This window comes from Poecilia reticulata, chromosome 13, assembly GCF_904066995.2.
Source record: "Poecilia reticulata chromosome 13, P_reticulata-male-v2, whole genome shotgun sequence".
Taxonomy (NCBI): domain Eukaryota; kingdom Metazoa; phylum Chordata; class Actinopteri; order Cyprinodontiformes; family Poeciliidae; genus Poecilia; species Poecilia reticulata.
This window is the reverse complement of record NC_088842.1, coordinates 23,513,751-23,529,762: the sequence shown is the minus strand read 5'-3', so window position 1 is coordinate 23,529,762 and position 16,012 is coordinate 23,513,751. Positions and strand designations below refer to the sequence as shown.

At 46.7% G+C, this 16,012-nt stretch overlaps 2 protein-coding genes across 2 annotated transcripts; both read left to right on the top strand.

Moving 5' to 3' along the window:
• The first annotated feature begins 588 nt into the window (after positions 1 to 588).
• LOC145554572 (uncharacterized) lies at positions 589 to 4,531 on the top strand. Its single transcript, XM_081614708.1, has 2 exons — positions 589 to 4,069; positions 4,447 to 4,531. Exon 1 carries the CDS (start codon positions 642 to 644, stop codon positions 3,807 to 3,809), a length of 3,168 nt encoding a protein of 1,055 aa, XP_081470834.1. The 5' UTR covers positions 589 to 641; the 3' UTR covers positions 3,810 to 4,069; positions 4,447 to 4,531.
• A 3,549-nt stretch (positions 4,532 to 8,080) lies between these two features.
• LOC145554573 (uncharacterized) lies at positions 8,081 to 11,262 on the top strand. The gene is made up of 2 exons (XM_081614709.1): positions 8,081 to 10,800; positions 11,178 to 11,262. The coding sequence occupies exon 1, from the start codon at positions 8,246 to 8,248 to the stop codon at positions 10,538 to 10,540; it is 2,295 nt and encodes a 764-aa protein (XP_081470835.1). The 5' UTR covers positions 8,081 to 8,245; the 3' UTR covers positions 10,541 to 10,800; positions 11,178 to 11,262.
• Positions 11,263 to 16,012: the final 4,750 nt, after the last annotated feature.

Sequence of the window (16,012 nt, the reverse complement as noted above, 5' to 3'; positions counted from 1 at the left end):
TGCCCTCCGCTGCCCACAAGCTTGGCCTGCAGGGAAATCCAGAGACTTTGAATCTGAGAACTATAAGGCAGGATATCCAGACATTGAGAGGTGCTTCAGTTTCCTTTCATATATCTCCTTCCTTCAGCAGTCACAGCCGCTTCGCTGTGAATGGAGCCTTTACTGCTGATCGTCTGGTCCTAGCAGAACAGTCCTACCCAATTGACAGACTCCGGAAGCAGTTCAAGCATCTGTCTGATCTGCCTCTGCATCCCTTTAAGAATGCACAGCCTCTGATCCTCATTGGTACAGACAACCCTCACCTTATCACCCCTATCGAACCAGTCCGGTTAGGTCCACCGGGTGCACCTGCTGCAGTCAGAACCAGACTCGGATGGGCTCTTCAGGGACCAATGAGAATAGCAACCAGTGGTCTCCAACACCCACAGTGCTTGTTCACATCAGTTTCCCACTCTAACACTGAGCTGCTGAGGAATGTAGAGAAACTCTGGCAGACTGATGTTCTTCCCTACCGGAACGAGAAGACAGTAACTCGTTCCAAACTGGACCAAGAGGCTGTGGACCTGTTGGAGAAGAAGACTGAGCGCGTGTGTGTGGATGGGGTTCTCCGTTATGCTACACCACTGCTTCGAAAGAAAACCATGCCTGCCCTCAAAGCCTCTCCTGATTCAGTAATGTCCAACCTGCGGAACAATGAGAGGAGATTAAGTAAGAACCCAACAATGGCTAATATATATCAGGAGGAGATTCAGAAACTGGTCCAGGCAGGTACTGTGGCAAAACTTGATCCCCAAGAAACCATAGCTGATGGAGAGTCATGGTTCATCCCTCATCATATGGTGAGCCATAATAACAAGAACAGGCTTGTGTTCAACTGTTCCCACCAGTACCAAGGTCTCAACCTTAATGACTTCCTACTACCTGGACCTACCCTCGGAGCATCGCTCTTAGGAGTGCTGCTACGGTTCCGGGAACATGCCATCGCCATAAGCAGTGATATAAAGGGGATGTTTCACCAAGTTCGCCTCCTACCAGAAGATAGACCCCTCCTGAGGTTCTTGTGGCGGGACCAGGTCAAAGACCGACCACCAGACATCTACGAATGGCAGGTACTTCCCTTTGGCACTACTTGTAGCCCCTGCTGTGCAACATATGCCCTCCAGCGTCACGTCACCGACCACAGTCAAGATGGAGAGGATGTGCGGTTTTCTGTGGAGCAGTGTTTTTATGTCGACAACTGGTTGCAAAGTTTGCCATCTGCAGAGGAAGCAAGAGCCTTAGTGGATAAATTAAGAGCATTGCTTCTTTCAGCAGGGTTCGACCTTCGTCAGTGGGCAAGTAATGCGACGGAGGTGATCAATCACCTACCGAGTGAAGCCCGTTCCCCCACTGCAGAACTCTGGCTGACACAAGACAAGTCCGATCCCTTTGAAAACACACTTGGACTCAGTTGGAACATTCACAAAGATGTCATAGGCTACAAACACAGGCCCATTAATTATGGACCTTTGACCATGAGGAACATCTACAAAGTTCTTGCTTCCCAGTATGATCCCTTGGGTTACATCCTGCCCTACACGACTCGTGCCAAGGTGCTGGTTCGTCAACTATGGGAGAAGCATCGAGACTGGGATGACCCACTGCTTCCCTTAGATCTACAGCAACTGTGGGAGCAATGGGAAGATGAACTCAAGCTACTGCCACAAGTCACCTTACCCAGACACTTCACTCCTGCAGTCGATGATGCTTCAGTCACGAACAGGCAAATACACATCTTTTGTGATGCGTCAGAGCAGGTTTATGGGTCAGTTGCATACCTTAGGACTGAGGATAGTCAGGGTCAAATCCACCTATCCTTCCTCCTAGCCCGCTCACGAGTAGCCCCCAGGCGACAACTGTCCATACCTCGGTTGGAGCTTTCTGCAGCCTTAACAGGAGCCCAGCTAGCTAAGCTGTTAAGTGCAGAACTCACCTTGAGGATCGACACTACCACCTTGTGGACAGATTCCACCACCGTGTTAAGATGGATACTATCGGACTCATGTCGCTACAAAGTATTTGTGGGCACCCGAGTGGCTGAAATTCAAGACCTAACAGATCTACAGTCTTGGCGTTATGTGGATTCAGCCAGCAATCCAGCTGACGACATCACTCGGGGTAAGACCCTACAGGAGTTGTCTGAACACACCAGATGGAACCAAGGACCCTCTTTCTTACTTCAGGCCTCAGACTACTGGCCTACTAATCCAGCAATTCCACTCGAAGAGGAATCCTCAGAACTACGGAAATCAGTATTTTGTGGTGCAACTTCAACCACCACATTCCCAAGCCCAGAATCTGAGACCTACAAAGACTGGCAGGAACTGCTTGAATCCACTGCACAGAACCTACAAGCTGCAGTTGGGAAGGATGTGAGTTTGAGTGCTGAAGACCATCGCAAAGCAGAGAGGCACATTATGACTAAGATACAACATGATGGCTTTCCTGAGGAGATCAGACTTCTAAAACTGGGGAAGCCGGTTGCCACCAACAGTAGGTTACGTGCCTTAGCACCCCAGTTGGATGAAGCAGGAGAAATCAGGGTGGGTGGTCGACTGAGACAGGCAAAGGATCTTGAATTAGGAGCAGTACATCCCATAGTTCTAGATCCGAACCATCCATTCACCAGACTTCTGATACAGGACTACGATCGACGTCTATGCCATCCTGGTCCTGAGCGACTGTTTGCTGACATTCGTCGAAGCTTTTGGATACTGCGAGGTAGAGAAGCAGTTCGACGTCATCAGTCCAAGTGCCCAGACTGCAGACGTTGGAAGTCCAAGCCTACTATTCCCCAAATGGCTGACTTACCGGCTGCCCGTCTCCGCCTCTTTAAGCCTGTTTTCTACTCCACAGGGACAGACTGTTTCGGGCCATTCCACGTCAAAATCGGACGGCGTAACGAGAAGAGATGGGGCATCATATTTAAGTGTTTAACAACCAGGGCTGTCCACCTTGACATCCTCACCCATCTTGATGTTGACTCCTTCCTCATGGCCCTCAGGAGATTCATAGCCCGTCGGGGTACACCTTCAGAAATTCTCTCAGATCAGGGGACCAACTTCCGTGGGGCGGAACGAGAGCTACAACAGGCCATAGCAAAGATGTCTCCTGACCTGCAGCAATCCCTTGCCAAGCAAAGGATTGCTTTCAAGTTCAATCCCCCTGGTGCCCCTCATTTTGGTGGAGTGTGGGAAAGAGAAATACGTTCTGTTAAAACGGCTTTGTATGCCACTGTCGGGGCCCAACCATTGCCAGAAGAGGTGCTCAGGACAGTCCTTGTTGAAGTGGAGGGAATTTTGAACTCGAAACCCTTAGGTTATGTATCCTCCAGCATTGCTGACCCTGACCCTTTAACACCAAATCATCTGTTGATGGGGCGGCTGGACGGGTCGCTGCCCCAGGTTGTGTACCCTACAACTGAACTTCCCAGCAAACGCCGCTGGCGGCATTCACAGGCTTTGGCAGACCATTTCTGGTCCAGATTTATCAGGGAATACCTTCCCAATTTACAAGTCAGACAGAAATGGCAGACTTCTCAAGCTGACCTGGTTGAGGATACGGTGGTCATGCTCGTGGATCCTCAACTTCCCAGAGCACTCTGGCCAGTCGGACGAGTGACCAAGCTGCATCCAAGTGCTGACGGCCGCATCAGGTCTGCAGATGTTCGAGTGAAGGACCGAGTCTACACCCGACCAGTGGCGAGGATGATTGTTCTTCCTGCAGTACCTGAGGATTCCAACAGCCACGGTTCATCATCAGAGACTTAAATTATTGCCTCTGTTTAGAAACAAATGTACTTTATACATTTGGGGGCGGCTGTTACAAAGGCTCGAGTGGACATTACTGTTTGTTATTGAGATTGGGCCAGGTGTTGGTTGGTTTGGTCTGGGACGGGGAGGTGCGCCACCCAGTGGTGAGTTCTCCATGGCACTTTCAGCAGCTGCAGAAACACCGTGTCTCTGAGCGTGGAGGCGTGCAGCTGGTGCCGACGGTTTCGGTTGGGGTGGATGTGCGTTCCTGACTTGTTGTAAGTGTTTTGTTGTTAAATGTGTTAAGGTAGTTATTATTTAGTAGTTCCGCCTGTGCAGTATGATGACGTTGTGTTCGTCGGGCCGTTGTTAGCATGCTGCACATTGTTAGCTTCTCACCTGCGAGTATATGTTGCATAGTATTTCAAGTCTTTTGGCTTATTACTGTTCGTGTGCTCATTAGTATCCGTACATGTTGATGTGCCTGTTTATTGTGAATTCTAAGTTACTTCACGTGGGTAAACCTCTTTAGCTATCAGTCGTAGCATTTGATGAACATGTGGTCAGTTTGTGGCCAGCAGGTGTCACTGCTGCCACTTGTACTGGATAAATGTGCAAGGTGAATTAATGTGGGCTTATTTCTGTTATGATCTAGACCACATCTCCAACTCCAAGCCCATCCTTTGCTGCACATCTGTACCACTGCTGTACCAACTCAATAAAGAGAGATTGCAAAGAAATCCCATCTACAGTTTGTCCTGATCGACACACAGTGGCGAGTGTAAATATCCCACCAGCCTTAACTTCAGAGTAGATCCTCACCTACAATTTTGGTCCTTCGAGCCGGAGCAGGACACTTACCACTGTTCAGCATGCAGACCAGCCAAGAAGCAACACTTAGACCGAAGCGGCAAACCCGCCCACCTTCATATTTACAGGATTATGAAACCAGTTATATGGGTGTACAAGCTGGGACTGGATGCTATGATAGCTCGTATTCACCAGAAGAGGGAGCTGCCAAGATGACACCCCTCACCCCCCCATCTAGTACACCACGATGGCCCAACAGTCAATGGGAAATCACGGTAGATGAGTGGGTTGGTTCCCCAGAACAGAGAGTTACTGAACCACAGCGGTGGAAGAGCTTATCAGAAGAGGACTTCAAAGATTATTCTGCATCTTCACACCCCAGACAGTTAATGCAGACCTCCTCACTATACCGCTCAGAGCTGGAGCTGTTAAGAAGACAGAGAGCTGAATTTGAGCAGTCTAAAAAGGCAGTGCGTGTTGAATTGGCTGAACTCAGAGAATTAAAGGAAGAAATGAAGAGGAGGATGGGACCTCCCAAGCAGAGCACAGCCACTGTCCAGCAGAGGTTTGGAGTCCCACCACCAGCATATGCACCACCACCACCTCCAACACAGCTGGCGAACAATGAGGAGGAGGAGGAATGGCCTGATCCTCCACCATGGCCTGAAACAAGAGAGGAATTTGAGCCTTCTCCACCATCCCAGCCAGTTCTGACTATGTTGGAGAAGCTGATGAGTGATCTACAGCTCATAAAGAATCAGAGTCAGAGCATGATGCGTCAAAGTAAGCCTCTTTTTGCACCACATCATACAGCTTATGTTAGTAACAGTAACGTGGAGGTGCAACAAGGAAAGATGAGGCACAGCGATACCAGATATCAACCGCCATCTCACCCTCCTCATATCGGAGTAGGAAGACAACAGTTCCGTGGACCTACCACTACACAAGAGGAGATGCTGACAGATGTTCATGGGTCACCAAGGGCAGAATGCTTGGAATCAACAACAGGTTTGCATCCTCCTTCGACCTTACCGGTTCTCACTGAACAAACCTATCGAGGTCCTAGGCCAAGCATTCCCTACTTTGCCAGACGAGACCCCAGCGACTTTGCTCGGCTAAAGATTGCCTTAACTAATCTGTTACCTCCTGATGGGACAGAGCTGTTCAAGTACCAAATCCTGGTGGATCACCTCAAACTTGAGGAAGCCAAACTCATCGCAGATTCTTATTTGAACTCCGCCACACCATACTCGGACACTATGGAGGCCCTGAATGAGAAGTTTGGCCAGCCACATCAGATGGCATTGAATAGGATTGCCAGTGTAATGGATGCTCCAGATGTCCGCCGAGGTGACTCAGCAGCATTTGAGAAGTTTGCTCTCCAAGTCCAGTCTCTGGTCGGGTTGCTCAGAACATTGGGCCCAGAGGGTGATGCTGAGCTAAAATGTGGATCACATGTAGCCCGCCTGCTGAGTAAATTGCCTGCAGATCAGCGTGCAGACTTCCGACGAGCTATGTTCCGCCATCCCAACGCCGTCTACACATTGGTAGATTTTGCTGAATGGCTCCAGTATGAAACGTGGTGTCATAATTCTGATAGTCATGATTCTGGATCAGGAACTAAAGACAAAGCAATTCATCAGAAGAAGAGGGTCACCACTATACTGCATGGATCCAAGGACGGTTCAGTTCCCAATTATTCAGGGAAGAAGGGCACCAAAGCAGAACGTTATTGCCCCTACTGTGAAAGTACGCACCATTATCTCAGCCAGTGTTCTGACGTTCAGAAGTTGTCAAAGGACCAACTGTCTCAGTGGATAAAGGACCACAACAGATGTTGGCGTTGTGCAAGATCTCATCATGCAGCTCAGTGCGATCTCCGGAAACCCTGTAACCTATGTCAAGGGAAGCATCTTCAGGTGCTCCATGATGTAAACACCAGAGCCAACAAGGAAACGACTAAGGAGGAGAGTTGTCTCATCAGTACCACCACTGACATGCTTTACCTTGACAGACCACTCGAGGTCAGCAGAGTCTTGCTGAAAGTGGTCCAAGTCACTTTGCATCACAAGAACCACAGCCTCAAGACCTATGCTCTGCTCGATGATGGTTCTGAACGCACAATGCTCCTGCCCTCCGCTGCCCACAAGCTTGGCCTGCAGGGAAATCCAGAGACTTTGAATCTGAGAACTATAAGGCAGGATATCCAGACATTGAGAGGTGCTTCAGTTTCCTTTCATATATCTCCTTCCTTCAGCAGTCACAGCCGCTTCGCTGTGAATGGAGCCTTTACTGCTGATCGTCTGGTCCTAGCAGAACAGTCCTACCCAATTGACAGACTCCGGAAGCAGTTCAAGCATCTGTCTGATCTGCCTCTGCATCCCTTTAAGAATGCACAGCCTCTGATCCTCATTGGTACAGACAACCCTCACCTTATCACCCCTATCGAACCAGTCCGGTTAGGTCCACCGGGTGCACCTGCTGCAGTCAGAACCAGACTCGGATGGGCTCTTCAGGGACCAATGAGAATAGCAACCAGTGGTCTCCAACACCCACAGTGCTTGTTCACATCAGTTTCCCACTCTAACACTGAGCTGCTGAGGAATGTAGAGAAACTCTGGCAGACTGATGTTCTTCCCTACCGGAACGAGAAGACAGTAACTCGTTCCAAACTGGACCAAGAGGCTGTGGACCTGTTGGAGAAGAAGACTGAGCGCGTGTGTGTGGATGGGGTTCTCCGTTATGCTACACCACTGCTTCGAAAGAAAACCATGCCTGCCCTCAAAGCCTCTCCTGATTCAGTAATGTCCAACCTGCGGAACAATGAGAGGAGATTAAGTAAGAACCCAACAATGGCTAATATATATCAGGAGGAGATTCAGAAACTGGTCCAGGCAGGTACTGTGGCAAAACTTGATCCCCAAGAAACCATAGCTGATGGAGAGTCATGGTTCATCCCTCATCATATGGTGAGCCATAATAACAAGAACAGGCTTGTGTTCAACTGTTCCCACCAGTACCAAGGTCTCAACCTTAATGACTTCCTACTACCTGGACCTACCCTCGGAGCATCGCTCTTAGGAGTGCTGCTACGGTTCCGGGAACATGCCATCGCCATAAGCAGTGATATAAAGGGGATGTTTCACCAAGTTCGCCTCCTACCAGAAGATAGACCCCTCCTGAGGTTCTTGTGGCGGGACCAGGTCAAAGACCGACCACCAGACATCTACGAATGGCAGGTACTTCCCTTTGGCACTACTTGTAGCCCCTGCTGTGCAACATATGCCCTCCAGCGTCACGTCACCGACCACAGTCAAGATGGAGAGGATGTGCGGTTTTCTGTGGAGCAGTGTTTTTATGTCGACAACTGGTTGCAAAGTTTGCCATCTGCAGAGGAAGCAAGAGCCTTAGTGGATAAATTAAGAGCATTGCTTCTTTCAGCAGGGTTCGACCTTCGTCAGTGGGCAAGTAATGCGACGGAGGTGATCAATCACCTACCGAGTGAAGCCCGTTCCCCCACTGCAGAACTCTGGCTGACACAAGACAAGTCCGATCCCTTTGAAAACACACTTGGACTCAGTTGGAACATTTACAAAGATGTCATAGGCTACAAACACAGGCCCATTAATTATGGACCTTTGACCATGAGGAACATCTACAAAGTTCTTGCTTCCCAGTATGATCCCTTGGGTTACATCCTGCCCTACACGACTCGTGCCAAGGTGCTGGTTCGTCAACTATGGGAGAAGCATCGAGACTGGGATGACCCACTGCTTCCCTTAGATCTACAGCAACTGTGGGAGCAATGGGAAGATGAACTCAAGCTACTGCCACAAGTCACCTTACCCAGACACTTCACTCCTGCAGTCGATGATGCTTCAGTCACGAACAGGCAAATACACATCTTTTGTGATGCGTCAGAGCAGGTTTATGGGTCAGTTGCATACCTTAGGACTGAGGATAGTCAGGGTCAAATCCACCTATCCTTCCTCCTAGCCCGCTCACGAGTAGCCCCCAGGCGACAACTGTCCATACCTCGGTTGGAGCTTTCTGCAGCCTTAACAGGAGCCCAGCTAGCTAAGCTGTTAAGTGCAGAACTCACCTTGAGGATCGACACTACCACCTTGTGGACAGATTCCACCACCGTGTTAAGATGGATACTATCGGACTCATGTCGCTACAAAGTATTTGTGGGCACCCGAGTGGCTGAAATTCAAGACCTAACAGATCTACAGTCTTGGCGTTATGTGGATTCAGCCAGCAATCCAGCTGACGACATCACTCGGGGTAAGACCCTACAGGAGTTGTCTGAACACACCAGATGGAACCAAGGACCCTCTTTCTTACTTCAGGCCTCAGACTACTGGCCTACTAATCCAGCAATTCCACTCGAAGAGGAATCCTCAGAACTACGGAAATCAGTATTTTGTGGTGCAACTTCAACCACCACATTCCCAAGCCCAGAATCTGAGACCTACAAAGACTGGCAGGAACTGCTTGAATCCACTGCACAGAACCTACAAGCTGCAGTTGGGAAGGATGTGAGTTTGAGTGCTGAAGACCATCGCAAAGCAGAGAGGCACATTATGACTAAGATACAACATGATGGCTTTCCTGAGGAGATCAGACTTCTAAAACTGGGGAAGCCGGTTGCCACCAACAGTAGGTTACGTGCCTTAGCACCCCAGTTGGATGAAGCAGGAGAAATCAGGGTGGGTGGTCGACTGAGACAGGCAAAGGATCTTGAATTAGGAGCAGTACATCCCATAGTTCTAGATCCGAACCATCCATTCACCAGACTTCTGATACAGGACTACGATCGACGTCTATGCCATCCTGGTCCTGAGCGACTGTTTGCTGACATTCGTCGAAGCTTTTGGATACTGCGAGGTAGAGAAGCAGTTCGACGTCATCAGTCCAAGTGCCCAGACTGCAGACGTTGGAAGTCCAAGCCTACTATTCCCCAAATGGCTGACTTACCGGCTGCCCGTCTCCGCCTCTTTAAGCCTGTTTTCTACTCCACAGGGACAGACTGTTTCGGGCCATTCCACGTCAAAATCGGACGGCGTAACGAGAAGAGATGGGGCATCATATTTAAGTGTTTAACAACCAGGGCTGTCCACCTTGACATCCTCACCCATCTTGATGTTGACTCCTTCCTCATGGCCCTCAGGAGATTCATAGCCCGTCGGGGTACACCTTCAGAAATTCTCTCAGATCAGGGGACCAACTTCCGTGGGGCGGAACGAGAGCTACAACAGGCCATAGCAAAGATGTCTCCTGACCTGCAGCAATCCCTTGCCAAGCAAAGGATTGCTTTCAAGTTCAATCCCCCTGGTGCCCCTCATTTTGGTGGAGTGTGGGAAAGAGAAATACGTTCTGTTAAAACGGCTTTGTATGCCACTGTCGGGGCCCAACCATTGCCAGAAGAGGTGCTCAGGACAGTCCTTGTTGAAGTGGAGGGAATTTTGAACTCGAAACCCTTAGGTTATGTATCCTCCAGCATTGCTGACCCTGACCCTTTAACACCAAATCATCTGTTGATGGGGCGGCTGGACGGGTCGCTGCCCCAGGTTGTGTACCCTACAACTGAACTTCCCAGCAAACGCCGCTGGCGGCATTCACAGGCTTTGGCAGACCATTTCTGGTCCAGATTTATCAGGGAATACCTTCCCAATTTACAAGTCAGACAGAAATGGCAGACTTCTCAAGCTGACCTGGTTGAGGATACGGTGGTCATGCTCGTGGATCCTCAACTTCCCAGAGCACTCTGGCCAGTCGGACGAGTGACCAAGCTGCATCCAAGTGCTGACGGCCGCATCAGGTCTGCAGATGTTCGAGTGAAGGACCGAGTCTACACCCGACCAGTGGCGAGGATGATTGTTCTTCCTGCAGTACCTGAGGATTCCAACAGCCACGGTTCATCATCAGAGACTTAAATTATTGCCTCTGTTTAGAAACAAATGTACTTTATACATTTGGGGGCGGCTGTTACAAAGGCTCGAGTGGACATTACTGTTTGTTATTGAGATTGGGCCAGGTGTTGGTTGGTTTGGTCTGGGACGGGGAGGTGCGCCACCCAGTGGTGAGTTCTCCATGGCACTTTCAGCAGCTGCAGAAACACCGTGTCTCTGAGCGTGGAGGCGTGCAGCTGGTGCCGACGGTTTCGGTTGGGGTGGATGTGCGTTCCTGACTTGTTGTAAGTGTTTTGTTGTTAAATGTGTTAAGGTAGTTATTATTTAGTAGTTCCGCCTGTGCAGTATGATGACGTTGTGTTCGTCGGGCCGTTGTTAGCATGCTGCACATTGTTAGCTTCTCACCTGCGAGTATATGTTGCATAGTATTTCAAGTCTTTTGGCTTATTACTGTTCGTGTGCTCATTAGTATCCGTACATGTTGATGTGCCTGTTTATTGTGAATTCTAAGTTACTTCACGTGGGTAAACCTCTTTAGCTATCAGTCGTAGCATTTGATGAACATGTGGTCAGTTTGTGGCCAGCAGGTGTCACTGCTGCCACTTGTACTGGATAAATGTGCAAGGTGAATTAATGTGGGCTTATTTCTGTTATGATCTAGACCACATCTCCAACTCCAAGCCCATCCTTTGCTGCACATCTGTACCACTGCTGTACCAACTCAATAAAGAGAGATTGCAAAGAAATCCCATCTACAGTTTGTCCTGATCGACACACAGTGGCGAGTGTAAATATCCCACCAGCCTTAACTTCAGAGTAGATCCTCACCTACAATGACAATAAACCTGAATGTACCTTATTAGGATTTCATGCTGCAGATCAACATATATGAGCACATAACAGTAAAGAGAAAGAAAAACATCTGGATTTCAAATGTTTTAGCATGAATAAATCTGACTGGTTTACGTAACACAGTGATCACGGCAGAGAGGAACGACCATTACGATCTCGCAAGTTTGAAGGAGGATGGAATGATTGATGAGCTGCGACATCTCATTTTGCCCCGAGAACAACTGAAGGAAACAACAACAACCTCTGCAGAAGAACCTGAACGCAACATCCTTCTTTACAAACTGTAAACAATACCAGATTTCAGTGGTTGCAGGATTTATCTTTTGCCATTGGAAAACCCCCCAAAACAAAACGTGTCATTTCTTCCGCTAGCATTAGACTCATGCAGTTTTTGTTTTGTTGTATTTGCCCAGAATGTCCTGCGCTAAAGTTCACTTCCTGCTTTTGGAGCGACCGCTGTTCCGCTTGCATTCAAATATTAACTTCAACCGAACTGAGACCTCAGAAGACTCACCAGAGCTAGCTTTTTTTGGTTTCATCAGAGTCCAATTAACACATCCCCAAGTGAATAGGACTTGCAAACAAACCAGAGTTTGATTAAAGCAGACGGAACAGCACTAATGTGAATGCATCCTAAATTACACACAGGTGGGGTCTATTTACTAATTTATTCTGTACTAATCAGGTGACTTTTGATGGCATTTGGTTGCACTAGATTTTATTTTGGGGCAACAGAAAGGAGCTAAGTACAAACGCACTCCACAATTTGCATATTTTTATTTATAAAAACCTTTGAAAATCGTCATTGCCCTCCATTTTAATACTTCATGTTGAGCTGTCACATAAAATCACAATTAAACACATTCTCGTTTGTGGTTGTAATGTGACAAAAATGCAGAAAAAGGAAGGGCATGTGAAACCTTTTGAAAGATATTAGGCATTCAGCTGAAACATATGAATCTCTGTCCCCTGTTCTCCAGCCTGCATGTTAAACTGGCAATGACAGACTCTTACTCTTTTGGTGCTCAGTCAAAAGATTGTGTCCTAATCAAGCTGATGTCGGTCCTAAACACACACTCAGACAGAACCGGGCAGCTTTAAGGAATCCAATCAGTTCTGGAAAATCAATTGTTCAGTTCAGGGTATTTAATATGCCGAACCTCTGCTCACTAAATTTCACTGAAACTGGGAAGAAGAAGGGAAGACACCTTTGACCAGGAGTCAAGGAAAAGCCAATTCTCTCCAGCCCTCCCACCCTTCCCCTCCACATCCTGGCCTGAGCAGTGGCAGGTAGATTAAGGGGGGTGATAGATGCCCCTCTCTGTATCTCCCTCTCCCCACCCCCACCACCCACCCAATCCCCCTGTTCCCTCCATCCCATCCATCATGGCGGCTGGTGTAATTGCGGCTGCGTGGGGCTGGCAGAGGCAGCCTCCATCCATCTCCTTAACAACAAACAGTCATGAGGACGGATGGTGCTGCACTCCCCAGTTAATCTCCATCTATGAGGGAGGAGAGCGAGTAAGAGAGGGAGGAGGAGGGAATGAGGGAGGGATAGTGGAGAAGAAAATAATACTAAAAACTAAAAAAAAAGAAAAGTAAAGGGGAAGGCAGAAGGAGTGGAAAATTGGTCACATGTTTCACTTCAGCAGGTAAAAACATCTAAAGATGAATGACCCAGGTGGCTGCAATGAGAGAATCTGGAGGGGAAAGTTTGCAAACAGGCTGCAAGAGCAGTTCAATAAGGGAGGATAAGCCTGGAGAGGGCTCCAGGGGAGCTGGGGGGAGAAAATTTATTCCAATATTTAACAAGAATACCCAGAATCTGGAGACACTTCCATTTCTCTCTGTGTTCGCCCCACTTTCTTTTTCTTCATCCTGCCTTTCTCCTTTTACATCCCTCCATTAGTCTGATCCCCACCGCTCTGTTACCGACGCAGCCAGGCTCAGTTCACAGTTGTCTGATGTTTCGGCTGCTTGGTCGCTGCTGCCAGGGGTCATGGCAGCCAGATTTCCTTTATGGCGGAGTCACCAAAGTCAACAAGGCTGGGTGGCCTTCTGAAGTTCAGTAAAACTAGACCTTTGTGGCAAGACGATCAAACTGTGGAGGATGGATTACCGTGTGAAACAGCTGGAATCTTGTATGTTTGAAGAAACAGAATCACGCTGAGAAGGATCTACAGAAGGAAATCTGACATTTCACAACATAAAATGAAATGAAAGATTATGCATCTCTAAATAAGAGGAAAATAGAGACACAAGCGCGCACACACACACGTGCATGCACATGCACACACACACGCACACACATCTACTTCTGTGCTTGTTGTGTCATGTTTTGTAGCCCTGGGAATTGCCTGGAGGGACTCCTAACTTAGAAAGGGAACAGCAGGACACTGACCTTCCAGCAGGCAAACAGAGCCCACACACACATGCACCCACCCACCCACGCACGCACGCATGCACACGCACACACACACACACACACACACGCACACACACACACACACACACATGCACGCACACAAATTACAGTGCATGCATTCCTGAGTCTGCTGATGTGAACACACATTTATGCTGGTGTGGGCACACACACTCACCTGGCCTTGGTGGGCGTAGAGCAGCGAGCGTTCAAGCCTTGACAGGAAGTGACAAATAACTGCAGCAGCCTTGACATGCAGAATGGCCCTGCACAGAGGACCTGGCTGACTGATATTCAACTCTGTGGTGCAGAAAATGAGCCTATTTTTTTACAGGGGGTTTCTGCAATAGAATGCAATCACATAAGCCTGAATAAACCTGTGTGTTTGCTCTGACTCAAGAATCACCTTCATCTGAAGCTGTTAGAAGAAAATGCTGTTCAAAATATTACAGATGTCACATGGAAGATTTATGATAAATATAAAATATTTATTCTTTGAAATACTTCTAAAAAAAATCCAAAACCTGTTATTGACCGAGGTGAGGCATTTTTTTTTTTTTGCCACCGAAAGAGTTATTTTGCTCTTAATTGGACTTAATTGTTTACATTTGAACATGAAGTAAAGTTAACCGGAGTAAAAACAAAAGGTTTTTTTTTTGTTTGTTTTTCTACAATAAGGATTCCTGCTCAATAGTAGTAATCAACTGCATTTTTGATTCAGTTCCAACAGACACACAGAGCCCTGAATAGTATAAAAATTAACTTAAATAGCACCAGTCTGACAACATGAAGCAGGTGAAATGGTCTCAAAAAGCAACACACCACTACTCATAATCTATCGATCAGTGTGGAAGAGTTATGGGACACCAGCAAACCACTTTTCCACAAGCAGAGAAAAACACGCAGCCGTGGTCTACCTGTTCAGGAGCCTCCCTTAAGAAATTAAATCATCGTTTGAAAACTGTTATGTCCCTCCAGAATGGCACAATGTTTTTTTTTGTGATTATTTGCAGCCTAAAAGGACTCATTTTGCAGCAGATTTTTCAAAAATGCTGGACATATTTTTTGAGCTTTAGGTTTTGCCACAACATGATCTTACAAAAAAGTTTAAAATATTTATATGCGTTGGAACAGAACGACTGTATGAACCAGCAAAACATGGAAAATACTTGGAAAGGTTGGATTTCTGAGTGGTGGTAAAACATGCTGAGACTGCAGAACAATGGATGGAGCTGAAGTCTAAACAGAAAAGATTTTAGTTTTTACATCAAGAACTTTGTGGCTATTTTAAAGTTTACTTTTGCACATAATGCATAACCTGTAATTGGCTATGCAACACCACTTTCCCTTTCAATAAAATAAGCTAATATATTTTCATGCTTTTCATTAACCATTTTATGGCATCCGTCCCAGCAACTGAGCATTTCTTGTAGCCCTCCAAAATGTTTTTATTTTATTTTATTTTATTTTATTTTATTTTATTTTATTTTATTTTATTTTATTTTATTTTATTTTATTTTATTTTATTTTATTTTATTTTATTTTATTTTATTTTATTTTATCAGTCTTTGATTTGTCTGAGATAATAAGAAAATCCCGCCATCAGCATGGCACAACTTCCACTATGTTGTAAAGTAAATTTGCACATCAGTGCCCAGTGAACTTTAGTTTGGTTTAGTTTCTTCTGGCACTGTCCGTTTCCTGTCTTCCAAAACCCGTCTTCCCTCGTTTATTGCCTTTCCCACAACAACGATAAGAATAAGAATAAAGGCTGAAGCCTTCTGAGATGTTCTTAGGCTTCAGAATTGTAACAAAGTTAAACGGTTGTTTTGGGGCATTTAAACACCCAAAATTGAGTTTATTTCAGGAAGTAATTTAAACCCATAGATAATCACACTTTTACAGGCATTTTGGTTTGTGTTGGCATTCAGTTTTTGCATTATTGCTGAATAATTAAAACATTTTTAATAAAAAGGTAATTTTGATTATGTTGATATGTATGTTCATTTTAAACCAAATGTGCTCTAAACTGTCAGAGATAGGGCCCAGAAAACTACAAAATATGTCAATAAAAATGTAAAAAGTTTGTTTAAAGTACGCCTGCACATGACCTCACATTATAGGAACATAAAGTAAAGACTGAGGAAATTAATAACCTTCTTTCGATCCATCTTATTCCAATTTGTTTGAATCTCAACTGCAATATCAAAGCATTTTAATAA